This window comes from Crotalus tigris, unplaced genomic scaffold (genome assembly GCF_016545835.1).
Source record: "Crotalus tigris isolate CLP2741 ecotype Arizona unplaced genomic scaffold, ASM1654583v1 scf7180000020265.513298, whole genome shotgun sequence".
Lineage (NCBI taxonomy): Eukaryota > Metazoa > Chordata > Lepidosauria > Squamata > Viperidae > Crotalus > Crotalus tigris.
The window spans coordinates 288628-311584 of record NW_024097936.1 but is presented as its reverse complement, the minus strand read 5'-3'; the positions used below and the strand labels follow the sequence as shown (position 1 = coordinate 311584).

General features: G+C 39.2%; 1 protein-coding gene across 4 annotated transcripts; it reads left to right on the top strand.

The window, feature by feature from the left end:
- Positions 1 to 1843: 1843 nt before the first annotated feature.
- ZNF131 (zinc finger protein 131) lies at positions 1844 to 18020 on the top strand. Of its 4 annotated transcripts, none has more exons than XM_039366344.1 (7): positions 1844 to 1990; positions 4382 to 4520; positions 5473 to 5574; positions 9957 to 10101; positions 12564 to 13252; positions 13834 to 13964; positions 16239 to 18020. In XM_039366344.1, exons 2-7 carry the CDS (start codon positions 4397 to 4399, stop codon positions 16893 to 16895), a joined length of 1848 nt encoding a protein of 615 aa, XP_039222278.1. In that variant the 5' UTR covers positions 1844 to 1990; positions 4382 to 4396; the 3' UTR covers positions 16896 to 18020. The 4 variants fall into 4 exon arrangements, with proteins under 4 accessions (XP_039222278.1, XP_039222281.1, XP_039222277.1 ...); XM_039366343.1 differs by lacking the exon at positions 1844 to 1990 and adding an exon at positions 2010 to 2494; XM_039366345.1 differs by lacking the exon at positions 1844 to 1990 and adding an exon at positions 2010 to 3955.
- The last annotated feature ends 4937 nt before the right edge of the window (positions 18021 to 22957 follow it).

The following is a 22957-nucleotide window of genomic DNA, read 5'->3' as shown; positions in this document are numbered from 1 at the left end:
TAGAGCTGGCCATGCCCACCCAGTAGGCGAAACCCACTCCATCCATGCCCACCCAGTAGGCCGCACCCACCCTGGCCACACCCACCTGGCCCCTGAGGGCAACCACAATGCTGATGCGGCCCTCAATGAAATTGAGTTTGACACCCCTGGCCTAAAATACTGATGCATTGAGTTGTGTCTGGGCTGTAAAAATACAGTGAACTGCATTGCAATGATGAATACTTTTCTGCCATCTAGTGGTCATAAGGTCAATAAATGGACAGTCCTTTGGGGGAAAAAAAGATTGACAAGCCCCATCATAACACACATTCTTATAATGGGGTGGAGTGGAGCATGGGAGACAGTTTTTCCTACAGTTGTGACATTTGAATTTCAGCCAATGGAAACTGCCAGGGACCATCTTTGCAGTGTTACATGAAAGAGCTCTATGGTGAACAGCCCAGTAAGATCTATTCTTGATGTGTATTAAGAGCATGCTAAGGAGGCAATGTGATTTATGCCGATTTTTTCAGTAGTTTTATGGCTGAGCCATCAGAATGACTGACTAATACTCAAGGATGGTGATGTTCTTTCTCTCTATGACTTTTACCTCCCAAGGAATAAGTGGTTTCCCAAGACGTCCTATGCTCCACTTCATGGAAGGAAAATTAACTGGTTAAATATATTGTACTACTATGATAGCTTCATGAGAATTAGGGATTTTCTCTTCATAATTATGTAACAATTGGCTTGGTTTCTATTTCCTTTTCTGTGTGATGATTTAATCTTCATACAGTCTTTGCTCTTCTAATCCAAGATTAACTATGATTAATACCATTTTAGGTCTTACTGGTGTTAGCTACTCAAAAGTATAATGCTCCTGGTGCTTTCAAATAATGCTTGAATCTTTGTTCTGCTTTGTTGGTGGCGTTTTAAGGAGAATCCAGACACTTTTATCTTCAGTCATCCCAATTTTTTAACTGTTTCTTCTCTCACTTACAGCCTGCTTCCCTCCTTAATATACCAAGAAGAAGAAAAGCATCTAATTCACTTGCTACTGCTAGTTCTTAACTAGAGAGGTTTTCTAGCTAATAATAATAAAAGCTGTCCCTCAGATATTTGTCACCAGCCCGAGTATCTCAGGCTAGATTGAAGGATTATTTTTAGAAGAATTGTTTTTTTTTAAAGAGCAACAATTGTCACAAAATTTAATTTTAAAACAAGTGTTGACTATGTTCACAAATCGGAGCAATTTTTGGGGTACAGAAACAAAACATTTTCATAATAAATTAGACAACAGTTTAATATAATTTCATACAAGCTAAACGATATTGTCTCCAGAAGAGTGCACTATCTTTTTGGGGTGAAACAATTTATTACTTTCTGCCAGATTTTTTTTTTAATTTCCCAATTGAATCTATAATCCAGAGACTTCCTAGTGGTCTCCTTTCCATGGGCTAACCGATATCATTTAAAATTTTGAAGTCTATCAAGACAGATGCTATCAAGAGGTCTATTGTACATAATGTAATCTCATTTTCAGTTTTCCTTCCTGATATTTAATGGTATTCACCCCAACATATTTTACTGAATATTTGTGTAAAACAAGATTGAAGAATGTTGTGTGTGCATTAGTATTACTTAATATTTGTTCATGAATGACTGTATAGGTTGCCACATACGATATCCTGGCTTTCTTTACTAATTAAACATCAGCGTGCATCTATAACCCCGGACCGCAGCAAAACACAACTCGGCTCCTCCCAGAATGCATTGCACAGCTGAGAGCCCAACGCAGTCTCTCCCAGCATGCACTCGGCCCCACCAGTTTCCCGAGAGCGCCCTGACAGGTAAAGGAGGTCACTGAATTCGCCATTTCCGGTGCGCAATGCAGGACGGGAATGCGAGTAGCGCTATTGGCCGGTGCTTTCCTCGCTTTTCGCCGAGATAGGCGGGCAGGAAGGAAAAGCGGCGGCCGAGGCGGCTTGGCGGGGCAACAGATTTTTTCCCGGTGAGTGTTATGCGGAACGATCTGACTTTGTCGGGGTCGGCGCTCTCTCCCGGACGAGGCGGGCGTCGAAAAGGGATCGATTTAATGCGCGATTTGATGACGTAATAACGGCTCTGGAGACGGAGCCGCCGCCGGAGTTGCGCTGGTCCATGTGCCGGCTCCTGTGGCCTCTTTCCCTTCGCCCCGGCCAGCTCTAGCCTCTCCCGTGCCGCCCTTTATTCTCTTTAAGAGACCCTTTCACTCCTCGGCGCCCCCCAGCGGTTAGGCCTTCCGTTTAGCCCGCTTTGAGCGCTCATTGGCTCCGTTCTCTTCCTTTCCGGAGTCCGATTGGTTGATGTGGACATGATTGACAGGCAGCCCCAATAGGGTCAACCTCAGTGTGGGTCCCTAAAGGTAGCCTTCCCCGCTGGGCCGAGGTTTCCGCCATCCTTAGCTAGCATAGGCACAATGGCTGGCGCCGGGAATTGCTGGCTAACGTACGTGCAGTGCCGTAGTTATGGCCAGGTGTGTGTGTGGGGTCAGCTAACCACTGAAGTCTCAGTTGTAGCCTGCTGTGGTCCGCATGAGGGGAGGACAACAGCAAAGCCCTCTTTTCTGCCATCCCAAAACGACCGCTGTCAGAGCCAAGCTCCACGCCCGTTAGAGTTATGGCATGAAGGACGTATGGGCACGAAGAGAGGGGTTACTAGAGCTGGATGCAAGCCCCTAGAATACAGGAAAGAGAGAAACGATGGTCTTGCTCATGGCTCCCCTCTGGCACTGTGTTGCCCTACCCGGCTTACGACTATACATGGAGAAATAGAAAAATATTGCATGCCCTTCCTATTTATTGCAATATTTAGGTGCTGCTAAGACATAGCGTAAAGCAAAGGTGGACCATATTTTGACTTGGGGCCTGGCTATCAGAGGAACCGCCTGCCAGTTTTTGCCTATCCAGTGCCATGCTCCATGTCCCATCAAGTAGCAAAGTCATCTTGTGGGACCCAGAAAGTGTGCATTTTCTGGCACAGCGCTTCACCTCTGGAAGGAGATTTACCCCTGAAATCCATGTGGTTTTCATCCTCTTGATGTTCTATAAGGCCCTGAAAATTTGATTCTCCCAGGCTTTGGGTTGTGTCTGCTGAACGGCCTGGTACATTGTTTTCCAGTTGGTCAGGCTTTTTATTTGTATCTCTGCTGTTTTTCTTTTTTTACTTGTAAGCTACCCAGAGTTGTCAGAAGGTCAGCTGACCTCTAAATTAAAATTGAAATACATAAATAAAAATACTTTGGTATTTGGGGTGGAGGGCGACAAAGATATTGGGTGAAGGAGAGTTTGAAGTGGTTTATTTATGCCATGGTGCATTTTTTACAGTGTCTACTGTCATTTTCATCTGCAGAAAATGTGCCAATGGTATATTCAACCATATCCAGAAAAGGTCTGAGAGCTGCAAAAAAAAGGGCCTTGAATATCATTTGTAGTTTTGGAGCTATCAATTACTCTCCCTTAGCATAAAGGAATTGTTAACAGCCTCTGTCTGTCTGATCAGTGTTTGGATGGGAAATTAGTTGAGCACTTTTTAAAGAAAGATGGTGATATAAGTGTAGTAAATATAGGCTATGCAGTTGCACGCATGGCCGCTGAGCAATTTTTGCACCATCACTTCAGGAGGAGCAGCAATAGGCAAACTTTATTTTTTATTAGTGTTCATCTATACAACTTGCAATCCAATATTTATTGAGCTTTTTTCTGAGCCATGGTGGAGATGTTACTCATCAATGGTCAATTTGGCCCTTCTTTCTTTTCCCTTGCTCTCTTGTTTCCGTTGAAAGCAACATAAGAATGTATTAAGTAGAATACATGCATTTAATGGATGGGTTTGCTTTTGTTTTCTCTACTGAATTAGTTGTAGTTATAAACAGGAGATGTCAACCTATCCCATTCTGCTACATGACAGAATAGCTGAAATGGAGAGGCTGTGAGAGGTGTGTTTCAGATTCCTAAGATACCACCCTAAAATATTTTCCCGTCCAATTTTTTTCATTAAAGCATTTTCATCTTTGTTTGCTTTTTCAATCCAAAATTTCAGAATAGCTTACATTTAGTTATATGTGAAAGACTGTCTTTCCTAGCTTCAACATTCAAAACATATGTTAAGCTTGATTTCAAAATGGCTGACTTTCTCTTCCCTTTTATATATATATCCATGTTGTTTTCATCTGCTTCTGAATTGAATTTTTGAACTGGGAGTTTTTCTTTGAATATGACTTCAGAAGAGGGAAACTATTATTTATCAAGATGCTGGGTATAATGCCTTCCATTTTTACTATTACTAAGAAGTTGTGTTTCCTATTTGAAATTTTCATCTCTGGCAAAAATACACGTCTGCCCTTTCCTGATCTTTTTCCTAGACAAATTTATTAGCCATGGAAGCTGAAGAGACGATGGATTGTATTCAGGAATTTCCAGAGCATTATAAAGTAATTTTGGACAGATTAAATGAACAGCGGGAGCAGGATCAATTTACAGACATCACTTTGATTGTGGATGGTATGTAATGATGCAAACATAGTCAAATTAGGCACTCTTCAGTCCAGTTCTAATCCACAGAAAAGTTAATCTGAAGTATCTGGTTATAAATGAAAACTGAAGTTATTTAAGGAGCAATATTCTATCACCTGTAAAGCTAGCTGAAGAGCTGTTGGATTTGGTGGGAGAGAGTGAGAGTTGTTCTAAAATTCTTGGAGGGTAGGAACCCTTTTTCTTAACCACGATTTCCTTGCCAATCTTGTTAGTTTTTCTTCTTGCTCTTACTGTGCTAAAACCTGCATAGTGTATTTCTTCATATTACAAGCAGTAGAACAGGGAACTCTCTCACCATCACTGCCTACATGAAAGCCTGCAGGCTTTAAAAATTCTGTTCTGTTCCAAATCTTGCATCACTGTTCTCAAAATTGCTGTAAGAGTGCTCTGTTACATGAAGTGGGAGGAGCCTGCCTCATTTAACCTAAAGATTAACGTTTTAAAGTTAATTATATATACTTATCTAGGATATATATATATCTAAATAACTGGAGCTTGGGAGGATCAAAATGAATATACATAGAATCATGGTTCACAAATTTGTAAGAGATGAGTTGTGCTACAGACTATTAATTTCTTAAAGCAAATTTCAAATATTATCTTTAGGAGCAGCTAAAACAAAATATAAATTTAGAGTTGGAACTTAAAATTCCTCAGCGGATCATCTGAAAGCTTTTATGTACATATCTTCTTTTACATAGTCAAAACAACAGCAAAACCTGTTAAGTGCTTGTAAGTGTAAGGAAGAGAGTCTTGTTGGAGAGGTTTTTGACAACTACAACTACAACTACAAAATGACATTAGGTTATTCCTTGTGTTATCAATTAACATAAAATTGATTTTACATATTTTTCCTTACATCCAATAATATCCAGCCTGGAGTTTCATATAGCATGGTGATGTTGTTTTTCATTTCCAGGTCATCATTTTAAAGCTCATAAAGCTGTTCTCGCTGCCTGCAGTCAGTTTTTCTACAAATTCTTCCAGGACTTCACTCAGGAGCCTCTAGTAGAAATTGAAGGTAATTTACAGATTCAGTCATGTCCAGAAATACTAGGGCAGTGGTGGTGAACCTATTGCAAGGGTGCCAGAGGCGGCACTCAGAGCCCTCTCTGTGGACACACGCACCATCTCCCCAGCCCCACCTCCTCCCACGGCCCCCTCCTCACCAGCAGCCCACCCGTAGGAGAGTTGCCCCTGGGCGCTGCCCACACGAAGCAGCGGAGCCAAGGACATGGTAGCTGGGCAGCAGGGACAAGACTCCGCCCTTGCGCCCCATTGTGCACAGATGATGCTGCGGGGCACGGGCGGAGGGCATGGCCACCATGGTGCTGCTGGGCTGCCCGGGTGATCTGTGGCAGGCCGTGGAAGTGGTGGATGGCCCAGTGGGCAGGGCGGAGTGGGGACGGGGGTGGAGGGCAGTTTTTGGGCACTCAGTCTCTAAAAGGTTTGCCCTCACTGTACTAGGGGATAAAAGGACTCATGGATGCTTTGGAAGCCATCCACTCTGGTAGACACAATATTCCAGGATTACAAAAGAAAAAGAATGGACTGTGGTTTAACTCTAGGCAACTTTTCTGTACACTAACTAGTTCTTACTCCTGAATTGTGTAGTAAGGTTTAATCAATCTTGGAAGGCAAACAAATATGTAAGGCTGTTAAGATTATTTTGCCCTCCTACCTCTTGTTCTATGTTGCTCTAAATCCAATATTCTTCTCCATTTTGGAAGTACAAGGGACAAAGTAGTGATAAATCCAGTTGTTGCATTGGGTTGTCAACAAACTTAGAGGACACTAAAGCCCAGAAGACATGGCTCCCTTTCTAGCTGCAAACTGAAAAAGAATAGAAGGACTTTTAATTCAGCCTAGTTTTGATGGTGTTGCATTTTCTGGTGCCTTATTATTTTTTTTGTATCTTCATGGCTGCATTTTTTTAAAAAAAAAACCTTGCTTGGTCGACTCTAATTGAATGTTGTTTGTTAAGTTATTTCTATTTTGATGCTGTTTTATATATTCTGTGAGATCATTATTAATTATTATAAATTGTTCCCAGTGTTTCAAATCTGTTTTCTAGATAAAATCAGTTTATGGTCCAAGGGGGAGTATTCTGGCTGATGAACTAGAATTTGCCATGTTATACTTCTGACCCAGTCAGGTGAAACGTTTCTTCTGCTTGGAGAATATTTTTAATTTGGAAAAAAGATAGATATCTTTTCTCCAAATTTAGTAATTATCCTCGAAAACTTTGATCAACTTACATTTCTTTAGTAACATATTAATATTTTGAGTTGTAAATGTTTTGTGTAAGATTTATCAGTTTATTGTTAAGCTGTTTTATCCAATGCCAAGTTTTAGTTTATCTCTATACACTATTTGGCTCTTTTGGCTGCAAAATAATTATTAGGTAGTCCTCAGTTAATAATATTCGTTTAGCAACTGTTTGAAATGGTGCTGAAGGAGTGGTGGTCCTCTAAAGTTCCAGCTGATCCAACACTACTGTGTGACTGTGATTTACAATCTTACCTGTTGGCGTCATACAAGTAAAGTCAGTGGACATCCTCACACCCTCCCTGAGCCATGATGTGCTCATGCTGAGCATTCTTGGCCATTCACACGCACACACCCTCATCTGGCAGCAGCTATTCCAAGCCTCCCCCCAGGCTTGCAACACATCTCCCCCACACACATACACACACCATCCCTGAGCCTTGCTACCCTTGCATTATGCCTCCCTGACTATTTGTGCACCCTTTTGCACCCTCTCTCACCCTGCAGCAGCCATAAGCCCTATCATACTCGCACCATGCCTTCTCTGGTACTCACGCACTTTCTTGAGCTTCACTGTGCTTGCACCATGCCTCCCTGGCCGCTTGCCCATCCTCTCCAGCCCAACAGGAATCACTCCAGGTCACTGCAGAGCTTGTACTGTGTCTCTCCCCCCCCCCCCCCCGCTACTTGTGCATCCTTACGGACTGTCTGCGATCCAGCAACAGCCGCTCCAGGTCCTGTTGAGTTTGGCCACACCTTCCTAGCACCTGCACAAACTCACCCAGCTCTTTCTACCCCAGCAACAGTTACTTACCTGCTTACTGGCCAATTTAAAAACCCTCTTGAACTTGCAACTCCCTGGCAGCTTCCTCACGAATTTTGGTTGTTGAAAGTCACTTAACAGTCCATGATCCTTGCTTAATAATGGCAGCATGTACTACAGGGATTGCCATTGTTAAGGAATGAAGTCTTGTGAATCACTCTTTACAACTGCGTCACTTAGTGACAGAAATGCTGGTTCCATTCTAGTTTACACTGGTAAAATTCTACCTTGAGCATTATGTCTGCCTCTGATTAGTACACTAAGAAGATTTTGAACAAACTGGGATAGATTCATAGAAGCAGTGAAGATAATCATAGAACTTGTCTTATGAAGTCAGACTGAATAAGCTTACCATATTTGTCCTTGTGTACAGAAGCCGAAGGAGAGAAAATACCTTTCAAATAACTGGAAGGGATGTTTTGTGACATCACACTTTACAACTGCATCACTTAGTGACAGAAATGCTGGTCCCAGTTGCCTTCATAACTTGAGGACTACCTGTATTATTATATATAGTATTTCTGTGTATCTAGGTTTGAGAAATACAAGGTTTTGTAGCTGAGAGAAAGCAACAGCAATGGCTACATTTTTGCCCTGCCCGGCATGTTTCCTAATAACTGACATAATTAATTCAATAGCATTGATTTACAAAGAATAGCTTGCAGACTTTTAACGTTGCAGTGAAGTAGGAATTTATCAAAATATCTATAATATAGAAATATACATAAGCTTCTTAGACTTCAAGGCCCTTATCTTCATTAATGTTTATATAATAATATTTAAAAGAGAAGAAGTAGGCTATATTTTGCAATCAAGATATAGGATGAAAGCATGGAACTTTCAGATAGTAGGATGTAATAGTTCCATTCTAGTTTACACTGGTAAGCTGAAGGAGAGAAAATACCTTTCAAATTGGAAGGAATGTCTCACTGAAGAAAGCTAATGCTTATTTTTCTTTATTCCAAAGTTCAGGACATGGATTTAAATTACAAGGAGGCAGATTCCAATTAATTGCTAGGGCAGGTTTTTTTTAACAGTAAGAACACTTTCACAATTAATCCAAAAGGTAATAAACTATGGAGATGTTTAGAGAGATGCTGGATAGATGGCTTGTGATTTTTTTTATCTTCAAATGTTTATATTCTTCATTAGACATTCATTCTGGAGTGGGATTAAATTGCCCTTTTCAGATTGTGATTGTATGAAGTTGCCTTCATTGGTTGTCTTACAAAGCTTGGATTTCTGTTTTCATTCCAGTATAGACTATTAGATCACTAGATATTTTTTGAAAAACCTAATTTGTAGTTCAGGAGAAAGAAAGAAGGTTCTGGTCCAGTAGTGAAACAGTAACCAGTTTCTAGTACATCGATACTCATTAAATATTGGAATTCTTACAGATGCCATGTAATGTAAATATTTGATCCAGAAAAAAATCTTATATTCAGCAAGAGTATGTAATCACTATTTTATCAAAAATATTTTTAATACAATTATTAATTCCTGCCTAAGAATTCTTAATAGATTCAAACATATTGATTTTACAAATCAATTACCTGGTGATGTCATCTTCAAATCGCTCTTAACTCCTGATAATTACATAGACATGCAGTTTTCTAGACATCATTTTTTGATGTCTAGAGGCTTTGCCCTTGCCTTCTTCCCTTAGTTGAGGGTGGCTGATCCAAAGTCATTCATCTGGCTTCCTTGCCTAAGTCAAGATTAGAAGTCACATCTCCCTGTTCCTAATCTGGGACCTTAACTATTAGACCAAACCAACTTTTATTTATTATTGTCAACCTAAACAGTGCACTGAAGGATGAAGTTTATGGATCATAATCAATTACACTGGTCCAGTGCAAGTTGATGGCTTGCTTTGAAAGGCTGAGAGAGAGAGTAACTTGCCCAAGTCTACCCAGTTAGCTTCCCTGCCTAAGAGAAACTAGGATCTTTTTCTTCTTGCTCCTTAACCACTATATGACACTGGCTCTCAGACAATTCATATACTAAATATTTATATAAAAGTAGACCCCAAAATACTTAAGTCAGCTCATTTTTGCTTTGGATATAAGTATAGAAGTAACTGTTCTCATCCTGTTTTCATGGTGCACATCTATAATGATTTCTTTTTTCATATTTAGAGGAATTACAGCTTTTAATTTTGAAATATAGGAAATGACCACTGGTTGTAGCAAAATGTTAGATATCATGTTCCTGAAAGGCAACTCTTATGAAACAAATACGATATTTTCCAGCCACAAATCTGTGCAAAATGTATGAGCGAGTTCTATATTTTGTCTTTTGCCCACAATCAGGTGTAAGTAACATGGCCTTTCGTCATTTAATTGAGTTCACATATACTGCAAAACTAATGGTCCAGGGAGAAGAGGAAGCAAATGATGTCTGGAAAGCAGCTGAGTATCTTCAGATGTTGGAAGCCATTAAAGCACTTGAAATCAGGTGAGTCTGGTCAAATTCCAGAAAGATCATTGTCTTTTTGCTATCTTCTCAAGAACATTAAGACTTTTTCATTCACTTTTAACATATCTCTGAAAGATGATAGTACTGCTGGGAGATTTTATATATACAGCTTGCAGTGGCTAACCTGTGTTTGCTGTTGAAAATGCAACTTGATAGGGAAACACACCCATTTCTTATTCCCAGGAAAATCTGTGAGGTTTGTTCATTTTTCTGCATATTTTTTTAAGCATGTTTCCAATCTGAAATATGTGGACCTGAAAAAACTATAATGTATAGTTGGGCCAAGCATCATTCTTGATTAACTTGAAGATATTTAGGCTGCATAATAAAGTAGATTTTATGATGCTGAACATATATAAGTTGAAACACTAGAATCTAATGTTCTATGCAATAAGTTGAGATGTGGAACTAGTGGTTCTCATGATGTTGCTGACCTTCATCTCCCATAGTCTCTGACAGTTAGCCATGGTGACTGGGACTGAGGACAACTGAAATCCAACAATATCTGGATGGCAAGAGGATTCCACATCTGTTAGTGAATAAGCATCTGTGTACAGTTTTAATGTGTGTAGAATAAAATTCTGTTGAAAGCCAAGCACTACTATTTAATGTTTTGCAGAATGCAGAAGAGTTATGGTCTCCCTTCAAAGAGCTTGCAGTCTAAATGAACTGGGCAGAACGTATTTGATCAGAGAGGACCAGGCTTTATAAAGAAATAGCTTGGGTATGTTATTCTGGGAATCGAATCTGAATTCGAATTTGCACCCCTTGCAACCCAGTGAGATGGGAGGAAAGCATAATCAGAGCTAAATTAAGAAGAGAGTTAGCGATTTAAGGAGCTTTAAGAAAAAGTGTACTCCATGGATAATATTGAAAAAAGGGAGACCATTCTCTGTATGGAGAAGTCACTGTGGAAAATAAGGGTAAAATCAAGACTGAGACAAAGACTTGCACTTGGGTCCAGTAGAGAGAATGAGAGATTAGAAATAACAGGTGGTAGGCGTTAAAAGATAGACTATGATTCTGGAAGAATTTGCAAGGCTGATACGGTTGTAAAAATGATATAAACATAAAAGATTGAAATATAGAGATTGTTTTAACATTATGGTGGTGTGAACACCACCACTGTTAAATATAGTATTTTTACCGGTGCCAGCCAGCTAAGGCTATATGGTATTTAGGAAATGGGGTGGCTTGTAGATGGGTACCAACTATTGGGAGGAGTCTTGCCTTGCCCTAAAACATCCTCTTCCCTGACAAGAAGACTCAACCAAGGAAAACAGCCACAGAATGTTTGATCAATTTAGGAAGAGAACATCTGTAGTAAACAAGTATTAGCTATTAGCATGGGGACTGTGAGGGAGAATGGATCAAGGACTGAGTGGAGAAATTCCCAAGTACTTGGGTCACCACATGGCTAGTGGAAGAGTAACTCAACTGTCAAGGAACATCTAGATTAGTGCTTCTCAACCTTGGCAACTTAAGTTGCATGGACCTCAACTCCCAGAATTCCGCAGCCAACAAACTGGCTGGGGGAGTTTTGAAGCCTATACATGTTAAGTTCTCAAGGTTGAGAAGCACTGGTCTAGATAACCACAAAGTTTCTGTATGTGCTCACTCAGGGCTGGTAGATACTAATGGGATATCAGGGAGTATTATTACATGTTAACTGGGAAAGAAGTACAGATTTTATCTCCAAAATACCAGACTTTCCACAATAAGTAGAGAAAGCTTATGCTTAAACAACATGGAATGCTCAACCATTAGTCCTGGAATTCTAAAAAAGTGGAGAATGGGAGACACAGCCAGTAGAAGAAGAAAAGTCCTTCTTAACTAATAAAATGCAGCGTATTTTAAATCTAATATAGCAATATTTTTACACAGTCTTCTTGTTGAAGGTATTAAGGTGTTGAAGGTATTCAGCATGAGTATTTGTGATTCCAATTGGCTACCTCTTCACAAATGTGCAAATGAAGTGACAACAGTTTTACACTCTGATCAGGAGCTTTACCCCAAAATCTTGGAAGTCTGTTCCTAACACGGTACCAATTTTCAGACAAGCTTTGAAATCTCTTTCCCTTACAAACTAGCATTTGACAAATCATCAATCATCATAGAACTGAAACCTAGGTAAACTTACATAGCACTGATATGTCAGTAGAGGTTGCAGATATTGCAATGGACAATGTTGTGGACATCATTTTTCTTCTGATTTAATCATGTTTATGTATCAGGAATTGCTTGGGAGCAATTTTCATTTTCCCAATCCTTCCCTTTTCATTCCTGCTACAATTCCAGGTATAGCAAGCCATTGCTTCTTTAGCAGTGTTGCCGCACTTAACTTTAATTCTGCTTCTTGTTCAGTCTAATATAGTAGCCAGTTTTACTTTGACTCTTTTTCATTTTTCATGCCTTACTGTGTCCTTTATGATCTTCTCTAGGAACAAAGAAAATACATCATTGCTTGAATCAAATCAAGTTCAAGATAAAAATAAAGCCAAAAAGAGGAAGATAGCAGAGACCTCTAATGTTATTACTGAAACATTGCCTTGTGCAGAATCTGAACCAGTTGAAATTGAAGTGGAGATTGCCGAAGGAGCTATCGATGTGGAGGAGAATAACATTGAGTCTCTTGAGGAAGTAGCTTCTGCTGAACAGCCAATAAAATACATACAGACTACGGGTACTTCAGATGACTCTGCTTTGGCTCTTCTGGCAGATATCACCAGCAAGTTCCGCCATGGAGAAAGGAAAAATGAAATTCAGGAGGAATGTGACAACCTATCTGATCCAATGGGCAAACATGTGGACGGCATTGAGATCATGGAACTTCAGCTGTCGCATGTCAACAATCTTTTCCATTGTGAAAAGTGCAATCGCACATTTAAATTCCTTTACCACTTTAAGGAGCATATGAAAACACATTCCACTGAAAGCTATAAGTGTGACTTATGCAACAAAAGATACTTGCGTGAGAGTGCGTTGAAGCAGCACCTTACTTGTTACCACCTTGATGAAGGTGGAGCAAACAAAAAACAAAGACCTGGCAAAAAAATACATGTTTGCCAATACTGTGATAAGCAGTTTGATCACTTTGGACATTTTAAAGAACATCTTCGGAAACACACAGGTATCTGCAATTTTAGTTTTATACTGGCTAAATCTCTTTCCATAATTCTGTCCAGAGATGCTAAACTCTTAATTCAATACAATACCTTAAGGTTGTGCAGTGCTTTAGATTCAAAGGCAAAAAAATGCTTTAGAAATGTGAGGATGTGAGTGTAGATTACTCTGAACCAAGCACATCTTTTTCCACAATTGTGCATCCATTACTTGTTCCAGGGAAAAGGCAAGAATAAGCCACAGACAGTGAGGTTACAAGTCCAAGGTTTGCAAGAGAAACAAGAAAACATTTGCTTTTGTTCTTGGCTATCTATAGTTTATTTTGCTATTTGAAGTGGCAGGATGGTGGTGTTCACTGATGTGGGCAATCTTAACAAAGCGTTATCTTTTCATATGTTATGTCAGTGATTTGCCCATTACAGCCTGATATTAGGAAACTTCATTTTCTGAATGAATTTATAATTGGAAGTAGTATCTTAATTTTGAATACAGCAATCTACATTGCTAACATTACAGATAAAATGCAATAGACAACTTATCCTATACGCTGGTCATTAAATGAATTTCTGTTTCTATTTACCTTGATAGGTGAAAAACCATTTGAATGTCCAAATTGCCATGAACGTTTTGCTCGGAACAGCACACTCAAATGTCACTTGACAGCATGCCAGTCTGGTGCAGGTGCTAAAAAGGGACGGAAGAAGCTTTATGAATGCCAGGTTTGTAACAAAGAAAATAAGTTTCTAATGTCACAGTAGCAAAATTACCGTATATGCCGGCGTACAAGGCGACCCGGCGTATAAGACGACCCCCGTCTTTGTCGCCGAGCCGCATTCCTAGAACGTCGTCTTATACGCCGGAAACTACCAGTATTTCCGGCGTATAAGATGACTCGGCGTATAAGACGACCCCCGTCTTTGGTGCCGATTTTAACGTTTGCGGAAGTCGCCTTATACGCCGGCATATACGGTAAGTTGGAATTTGATGGAGGAACAACATGATCCTCTGCTTATCCTAATATCTGATTCTAAAACTATTTTTGTACAAGGAAAATATAAAAAATAGATAGGTGAAAGTGCCAAAGGTGCTTTTTCCGAAAGGCAACTAGACTTTCTTGACGTTTTTTTCTTTGAAAATGTTTTGTTTCTTATCCAAGGAGTTTCTTCAGTTCTAACTGAAGATATGTGAGAGGTAACAGTACTCTTTCATACTTTCCTGAGCATCTTCAAGTAGGAAACTGATCAAAGCTGATGAACTACCTGAATGGCTATTGGGTATCTCATTGATGCTACTCTTCTTCCAAGATATCTATTTCTTCCAAGAGGTGGAAGAATTTTTTTTTAAAAAAATAATACTTTGCCCTCAGCTCTGGACTTAAAACCTTTTTGCCTTTAGGAATATGCTGAATGTTAGGTGGCATCAGCTGTGCTTCAAAACTAGATGAGGCAGGCCTCTCTTTTTTAAAAAATGGGGAATCAGGGATTTTGAAAGAATAAAATTGATGTTTAAACATTTTGCAAGGCTTAAAACTCCCCAAACTCTGTATACAAAAAAAAAAAAAAAACCCAGTTTTTGTCCCATCCACTCTTTTATAGCAAATCTATGGATTTGTTTTTTCAACTTCCTTGCTGTTACTCTATATTAAATAAACAGAAGCTTTATAATGGCTCCTTCAGACAAGTTTGATTCTTGGGGACGTCGTGTCCTTTCTTCCTCAGCATATTGTTTTTGGTTTGTTGTTTTTTTTTTACATTGCTTACATTTTATTCCACCTAATTCAATGAATTCCTGGCAGTTCCCATTACACTTTGGAAGTACAGAGAAGAGGCTAAAATATATAATGCTGTATAAAAAATATAATGCTGTAATTGGGTATGTCTAGTTTAATGAAGAGACGGACAAGGGGGGACATGATAGCAGTGTTCCAATATCTCAGGGGCTGCCACAAAGAAGAGGGAGTCAAGCTATTCTCCAAAGCACCTGAAGGCAGGACAAGAAGCAACAGGTGGAAACTAATCAAGGAGAGAAGCAACCTAGAAGTAAGGAGAAATTTCCTGATAGTTAGAACAATTAATCAGTGGAACAACCTGCCTCCAGAAATTGTGAATGCTCCAACACTGGAAGCATTCATAATTAAGAAGAGACTGGACAGCCATTTGTCTGAAATGGTATAGGGTTTCCTGCCTGAACAGGGGGTTGGACTAGAAGACCAACTCTATTATTATTATTATTAGTAGTAGTAGTGGTAGTGGTAGTGGTGGTGGTGGTAGTAGTAGCAGGAGTAGTAGTAGTAGTAGTGGTAGTAGTAGTAGTTTGCCATTGCCTTCTTCTGGGATGAATTTTCAATTTTCCAGTCTAATTCACATTTCCTTGAAATGCTGCTTAGCTTCCAAGCTTGGATGAGGCCAGTCAAATGATGCCATTGGCTGAGAACAAAACTCATTGCCTATGGTCATATCAGGATAACTGTTGATAGTGCACCATGAGATAGGATCTCTTTGTGTGCCTTTAAACTGTGGTCCTGGTTTTTCATGGGAGGATCCAGTGTGCCAAGAGGCATAATGACTTATCACATTAAATAAAAAAGTCTTGCCTGGGAAAGGGAGGGAGGGACGGACGGACAAATGGATGCCAGATCAGTCTATTTGCAGGGTCCTTCTACTCTATTGAATCTCCTCTTGTAGTTTTGGGGTTCAGCACTTTAAAAAAAAGCCTCAAAATCAGAAATGGTTTGACATGTGTCAGGAGGTGTTCCAGTCTTAAATCAGGCCTATTTCATTTTTGAGCTATTTTCAGTTCTCGGAATTTACTATAGAAAACTGGCTGGTTGGATTGGTTTTGTCTAGAAGAGGTTTAGCTTGATTCAAGGGAAACAGAATATGGCAGAGTGCTGTAGAATGTTCTTGGATTAATGAATTTGCACATCCAAATCATCAGCCGTATATTAAATGTTTAAATAACTTTCCTAAAATCACTATGCCTTGCTCTTTTAGGTCTGCAACAGTGTGTTTAACAGCTGGGATCAGTTCAAGGACCATTTGGTAATACACACAGGTGACAAACCCAATCATTGTACCTTATGTGATGTTTGGTTCATGCAAGGCAGTGAACTCCGGAGACATCTACAAGATATGCACAACATTTCAGAGCGAATAGTATCTGAGGATATTCTTCCGGTGGACAGTGATCCAGTGGCGTCCATGACAATTATAGAGCAGGTGGAACAAGTTCATGTCTTGCCCGTAATTCAGGTCCAGGTGGATCCAGCCCAAGTGACTGTAGAACAGGTACATCCAGATTTGATACAGAATAATCAAGAAAAACATGAACAAATAGCAGAATTACAAGAGCAGGTTGAAATAAGCTACTTAGAAGTTGAACACATTCAGACTGAACAAGGTACTGAAGTACATATGGAAGAGCTGGATGTGGAACATGTGAACCAGTTACAAATGGAAGAAGTTCAGGCTCAACTTATGGAAGAACATAATCTAGAACAGGGAGAGTCAGTGCCCATGGATCAAGAACTGACAGCAAGCACATCTGTTCACGTGGACGTGGTGGAAGCACATGGAGCAGATCATGAAGAGTCTGATGATTTAAAAACTCAGCCAATAATGGCAATACAAGAGGAAAACGTGGAGAGCTAAACAATTTTGACTGCATTATCTGTGATTTGGAGGAAAAAAGTTAATACCAAATTATTTTTCTTAATTTTCTTGTTTGACTTTTGCCCTACCCATGGGACAACTCTCTTGTATCAGTGCCCTTAGGGAAGTGAACAGGTGGACCAAAGTTAGAATATTTGATTGAACTCTCCTTCTTTATTTCTAGGAAGGAAAAAACCCTTTTGTGTGTGTGTTTTCTTAAAATAAAATACCATGGAGCAAAGGCTATTCTGGAGATGAACAGCTTTGTGTGAAGTTTAATTGTAGAGTTTTGCTAGATTATACTGTTTTGTCATTGTAAGAAATTTCTGAAGCAAGTTCTATTTTCCTTTCAGAATATGAGTTTAGTGTTAAAACGGCAATGTTAGTATGATTATCTATAAATTTGGGTAATCTGCTTTCAGAAAAAGATATTTTTCCTTCTTTCCCATTTAATATTTTGCAATAGTTGCATTATTTGCTGATGTTCCTAACTTTAAGCACTATTTTCAAGGTCTAGAAGATTACTGGGATGAAGGTAGTGTGCTTAGGTTTTGTGAATACAACAAAAAAACCTTCGTGCCTTCACACAATAAATTAATTAAACTTCCACAAAGCTTTTACAATTCTTACAAAGCTAATACAAAAGGCAGTGTACATACTACTGTATAGTGCTTTGTAATCTTGCTTACAATTGTTCGCTATCAGGGTTTTTTTCTGCATTAAAATAAACTTGGATGGGGGAAAATGGATTGAACACTGGCAATTTTTAAGGTCCAATTATATTGGGAAAATGCAGCTGCATCTGTAACAAGATATGAGTTGGCTAATAGGTTGCACTGGCATCTTATCACCAGATTTTTATTTTTTAGAAAAAAAAGGTACATTTTATATTTAAAGGAAAAACATTAAAAATACGAAGTAAATGTGTCTACACAATACACCAGGCTACTGTTTTATTATTTAAACTTTATGACCCATGATTGAAAGATCTTGTGCTTAAAAGGTTTGAAAAAAATCCAAAGCCATAAGTATGAGTGTTTTAACTGTGGATTTACAAATGTAGGAATGTAAATATTTTAATCAGTATTATTGGACAATAAAACAGTACCTATCATAAGCTTTCAATCAATGCAGTATTATTTTTTGGGGGGATGGATATAGTTTTGAGGGAGGGGGGATAAATTTTTCATCACTATAAATTCTACAGCTACTTTTTCGAAACTGACCATCCTTCAGTTACATAATTTCACTTTGACCAGCCCTGAGAATTGCGGAAAGTGGAATCAACACATTTTGAGGTTACCTGGGTTGGAGAATGCTTCTCTCAAAGAAATTGCAGTCAGTCCTGGTTCTTCAATAACCATATTGACTTATTATATCTTTCTTCAGCTCATTAGTGCCAACCAATCCTATCTGAAGTGATGCGATTTGGTTGCAAACGTTTCGTCTCCATTTGGGGGGACATCTCCAGTACACTTTGAAATGTGCTCGTCTGTCAGAGCACTGGCCTTTAAATATCTTGTGTGATGTAAATTGGTGGTGTTATTCATTCAGATGTTTCTGAATCATGGGCTGTTTGATTGGTTGGTTGTTGCTGAGCCGTAGTCTTTGATGTTTAGGTATTATCTGTGTGATGTAAATGGTGCTTGTTCATTTGGTTGCCTCTGAGTCATGGTCTGGTTTCGGGTTTGGCTAGCTGGCTGTTGTTGAGACGTATCCGGTTTCTTGTGAGGGGTTGTGATTTTTGTTGCTGTGTAGTGGGGTGCCTGTTCCTTTTAAATGCTACCTTGGGGATTGAAGTAGTTCTTTAGTTCTCATTGGTTGCTAGGTTGGATCAATGTCAATGTGTTAGTTTACTGACATTGGTGGAGAACCAGGCTTCGAGGAATTCTCTTTCTCCCCTTGTTTTTGCTTGAGTTACAATTGTGGTCCTGGTTAGATCAAACTTGTGTCCTTCTGAGTCTTCATGGACGGACATGAGGGATAGTGAGTCATGTCTTTTGATAGCCAGGAAGTGTTCGTGCAGTCTGGTAGATAGTTTTCTTCCTGTCTGGCCCACATAGTTATTTTCACAGTTGCTGCACTGGATTCCGTATATGACGCCTGATCTTTGGTTTGTTTCTGTCTGCTCCTTAGGTTTTGACGGGGTCTGTCTGAAAGTTGAGGCTGGTATGTGGGTTACTGCGAGGTCATGTTGGCATAGCAGTCTTGCTGTCATCTATGAAACATTCTGTACGTAGGGAATTGTGATTTGTCTGGTCGTTGTTCCTGTTGTAGTTGTTGTGTTGCTTTGGGTATTTGTATTGTTTGTGTATGGCCATCTCTGGATGAAGTTCTATGTTTCTCTTGAAGACTTCATATAAGTGTTTTTGTTCTGCTGATCTGGCTTCGTGGTGTTGCAATGGGATTCCGTTCTCCCAAATAGTGTTCTGATGCAGCTTTCTGTGTGGCATTTGGGGTGGTTGCTGTGGAAGTTGAGGATTTGATCTGTAAGTGTTGCCTTCCTGTACATGGATTTTAGAAGTTGGCCATTGGCCATTCTGGTTACAAGACATCCAGGAATGGCAGTTAGTTGTTATTCTCAATTTCTGTTTAAATCGGATGTCTGTGAAGACATTGTTGATTCTTTGGTAGGTTTGATTGACTTGGTTCTGCTTGATTATTATGAAGATGTCATCCACGTAATGTATCTACAGCTTGGGGTTTATTTATGGAAGTACAACTTCTTCAATCTTCTGCATGATGACTTCTGCGACCAGGCCAGATATAGGAAATCCCATGGGCGATTCCTTGAGTTGTTCATAGATCTCTCCGTCAAATTTGAAGTAGGTGGGTAAGCATAGCTGGGGGAGTTCATATGTGTTTTCTGTTGTGAGTGGTCCTCTTGGTGTTTGTGTGTTGTCCAGTAGTTCTTTGATTAGGTCAATTGCTAGTTTCAGATCTACCGATGTGAATAATGCGGTAACATCAAATAATATCACTGTTTCATCTTCATCAATGTGTAGGTGTTTGAGTTTATCCAGGAATTGTGTGGCATTGTTTATGAAATATTGGGAATCGCCGATTAGGTGCTTTAGGTGTTTCCACATTTCTTTCGCAAGGTTGTAAGTGGGTATGCCAGGGAGTGAGACAATTGCCTAAGTGGGGTGTTTTCTTTGTGGACTTTCGGAAGTCCATAGAACTGTACTATATTTGAATCGGTTGCTTTCATTCTCCAATATTCCTCTTTGGTGGTTTGATTTAATTCCTGCAACTTTTTTAGGGTTTTGTTGATCTTGTTGGTCAGTTTCATCATTGGGTCTGTGTTGATGCACCTATAGGTGGATGTATTCTGTAAGAGTTACCTTGTCTAGTATGACTGTCATTTGGCCTTTGTCAGCTGGTAGGATGATAATGTTGTCTGTTTTGAGGGATTTCATTGCTTGTAGTTCCTACATTGCTTGTAAAGATGCTGGAGTTTTGTTTGCGTTGCAGCATCGGGACAATGATCTGGCGTATTTGTTGTTGGGTTTCTTTGCTGGGGTCTTTCGATTTTCTAGGCTTGCTAGGAATTCTGTGTTTGGTACATCTTTGTGGCTGAAGTTGAGTCCTTTCGTCAGGACTTGTTGTTCGTCATCTTTTAGTTGGCAGTTGGATAGGTTCTTGATCCAGGCTTGTTCATTGTTGTCGGGGTTGTTGGCCGTTAGTCTGGATAGCTTGTGTTTGTTGTTCTGCGTTCAGTTGCTGTGTTTAAACTTTGCATGAGTTGTGGTCCAATGGTGTTGTTGTATAGGAACTTTTGCTCGGTGAGGCATTTTATGTATTTGTTGAGGCGATTGTGAGCATCTGTTATCATCAGTCAGACCATGCTTTGACCATTCTGTCTTGCTGTTTTCCATGGTGCTGGATGATTAATTGATGGTCTGTAGTTAAAGCTTTGGGGGAGTACTTTGAAGGAAGAACAGTTGCTCACATGTGGAGGCTTCTCTGCAGGTGAAGGTCTCCCAGCGGCGAGCGGCATTGAGCGTTGGACACCCGAAGTTGGTTGAGATGTGTTCGATGTTGTTTGTTATGTACTTTAATATAGCTACAATTATATTACTTTATTGTTGGCTAAGAATCAACGCAAACATTTGCTTAGCAGAAGTTAAATGCATCTGCCATTTTTAGTGATCTCTCAGTCAAACTTTTCCACTCTTAAAATGCCACTTAAAATAGTCCCTAACCTCCTTGTGTGAATAACTTTAAAGTCTCTGTTCATGTGAAAGAGCCTTCATAAAGCAATTGCTCTTTAGAATGGCTTGGCACCAACTTCCATCAGCCATCTTCCAACTTTGTTAGAAGATGGCAGTATGGGAAGGCTGATGTAATACTGTGATATTTATTTTAAGTATAATGTAAAAGGGATTATCTAGCTATTCGTAGTGAGGCTTGAACATTGAATACAGTCTTTTAAATGCCATATTTTTGACTCTGACCTTTATTTCTGGTTGTGAGTCAAATTCCTAGGTCCAGAGGCAGGTTCAGTTCAAAACCACAATAGCAAATGTTATGCTTAAGACATGTTTTTTTTTTTTTACCAAAAGTCACTCCCAGAAGCCATACTTGAAATGGTGGCTCTGGTAAGCAACGACAGGTTAGTTAAAGAAGCTTTTTTTTTTTTACCCAGCACACAACAGCTATAGCAGTTATTCCCAAACCTGGATAAATTAGCAAAAGTGGGTAAAAGTGGTTTTTCTTTGGGTTACTGCTATGGTTTTCTGTGCAGTTGTGTTTTACCTACATTGGGTAAAAAAGACTTTCTGATAAGTTTTGGGTATCAAAGGAAAAGGTTTGGGAAACATGGAATTGTAGAGTTCCAGAAATGTAACAGTTGCTATTCTTCATGTCTTTAAAACAGAGAAATTTGAGAGGCTGCAGCTATTTTGTGGCACATTCATGTTAGGTACTGGACTAGAAACTTGAGGCCCCTGAGTAAATGTTTAGGAGCAACAGAGGGAAGTCACCTTACAGGAAGTTAGCCATAACAACCATTGTTATTATGTTGACATAACAACCCTTTGTTTTGCGACCAGTTACAAAGGCATTGGGGGAAAAAAACCTTACAATTTGACCTTGCATTTACAACCGTTGCAGCATCCCTCCCTCATGTGATCAAAATTTGGGCAGGTGGCACTTTTTTTTTTTTTTTTTTTTTTTTTTTTTTATTAAAAGTTTTATAAATTTTACAAAAAAAAACAAGAACAATACAGAACAAAAAACAACATATACAAAAGAAAAAAAAATTAAACAATACATATAAAAAAAACCCCCCACCCCACACCCCTCCCAAAAACCCTCCCTTCCCCCCCCCTGAGCTTCCCAGAGCAGAATATAGGCTTAAGAAATAATAATAAAAAAAAAAAAAAAATAAAAATAAAAATTAAATTAAAAACTTTATATTTATATATATAAAAAAGATATCTATAATATATATAAAAATAAAACTTATGAAAAAGCTATATAATATTTTTGTATACCCAATCTAAATTGTATAAATTTTATCCATTTGTCCCAGATAGCAAAAAACTTCTCTTGCGTTTGTTGCTTTAAGAAAGCCGAAATCTTTGCCATTTCTGCCAGATAAGCTACTTTAAAAAACCATTCCTGCAGTGTAGGCAAAGATTCCTTCTTCCAATATTGTCCAATTAACAGCCTCGCGGCTGTGATCAAGTTTAACATCAATACAACCTCCTTTGTATCACAATCTGTAACAATACCTAACAAAAATAATTGCGGAGTAAATTTTACCCTCCTTCTAAAAATTCTCTGGATATTCCACCATATTTTGATCCAAAATGCTTTTATCTCTCTACATGACCACCAAATATGATAATAGGAAGCCTCCTTATAACCACATCTCCAACATTTAGGTTGCACGTCAGGGTACATGTAAGACATTTTTTGTGGATCAAGGTGCCATCTATAAAACATTTTATAAAAATTCTCCCTTAGATTCTGTGCTTGAGTAAATTTGACATTTCTCACCCAAATAGTTTCCCAGGTGTCCAATGAAACTGGCTCACCAAAGTTCTGCGCCCATC

Excerpts from the sequence above, each read along its gene's own strand:
- ZNF131 (XM_039366343.1), top strand. The coding sequence starts at position 2,438 with ATGGCTGGCGCCGGGAATTGCTGGCTAACGTACGTGCAGTGCCGTAGT. Across the intron at positions 2,495-4,381 it reads AGTGCCGTAGTTATGGCCAG|ACAAATTTATTAGCCATGGA; the intron begins GTGTGTGTGTGG and ends TCTTTTTCCTAG. Across the intron at positions 13,965-16,238 it reads AGAAGCTTTATGAATGCCAG|GTCTGCAACAGTGTGTTTAA; the intron begins GTTTGTAACAAA and ends TTGCTCTTTTAG.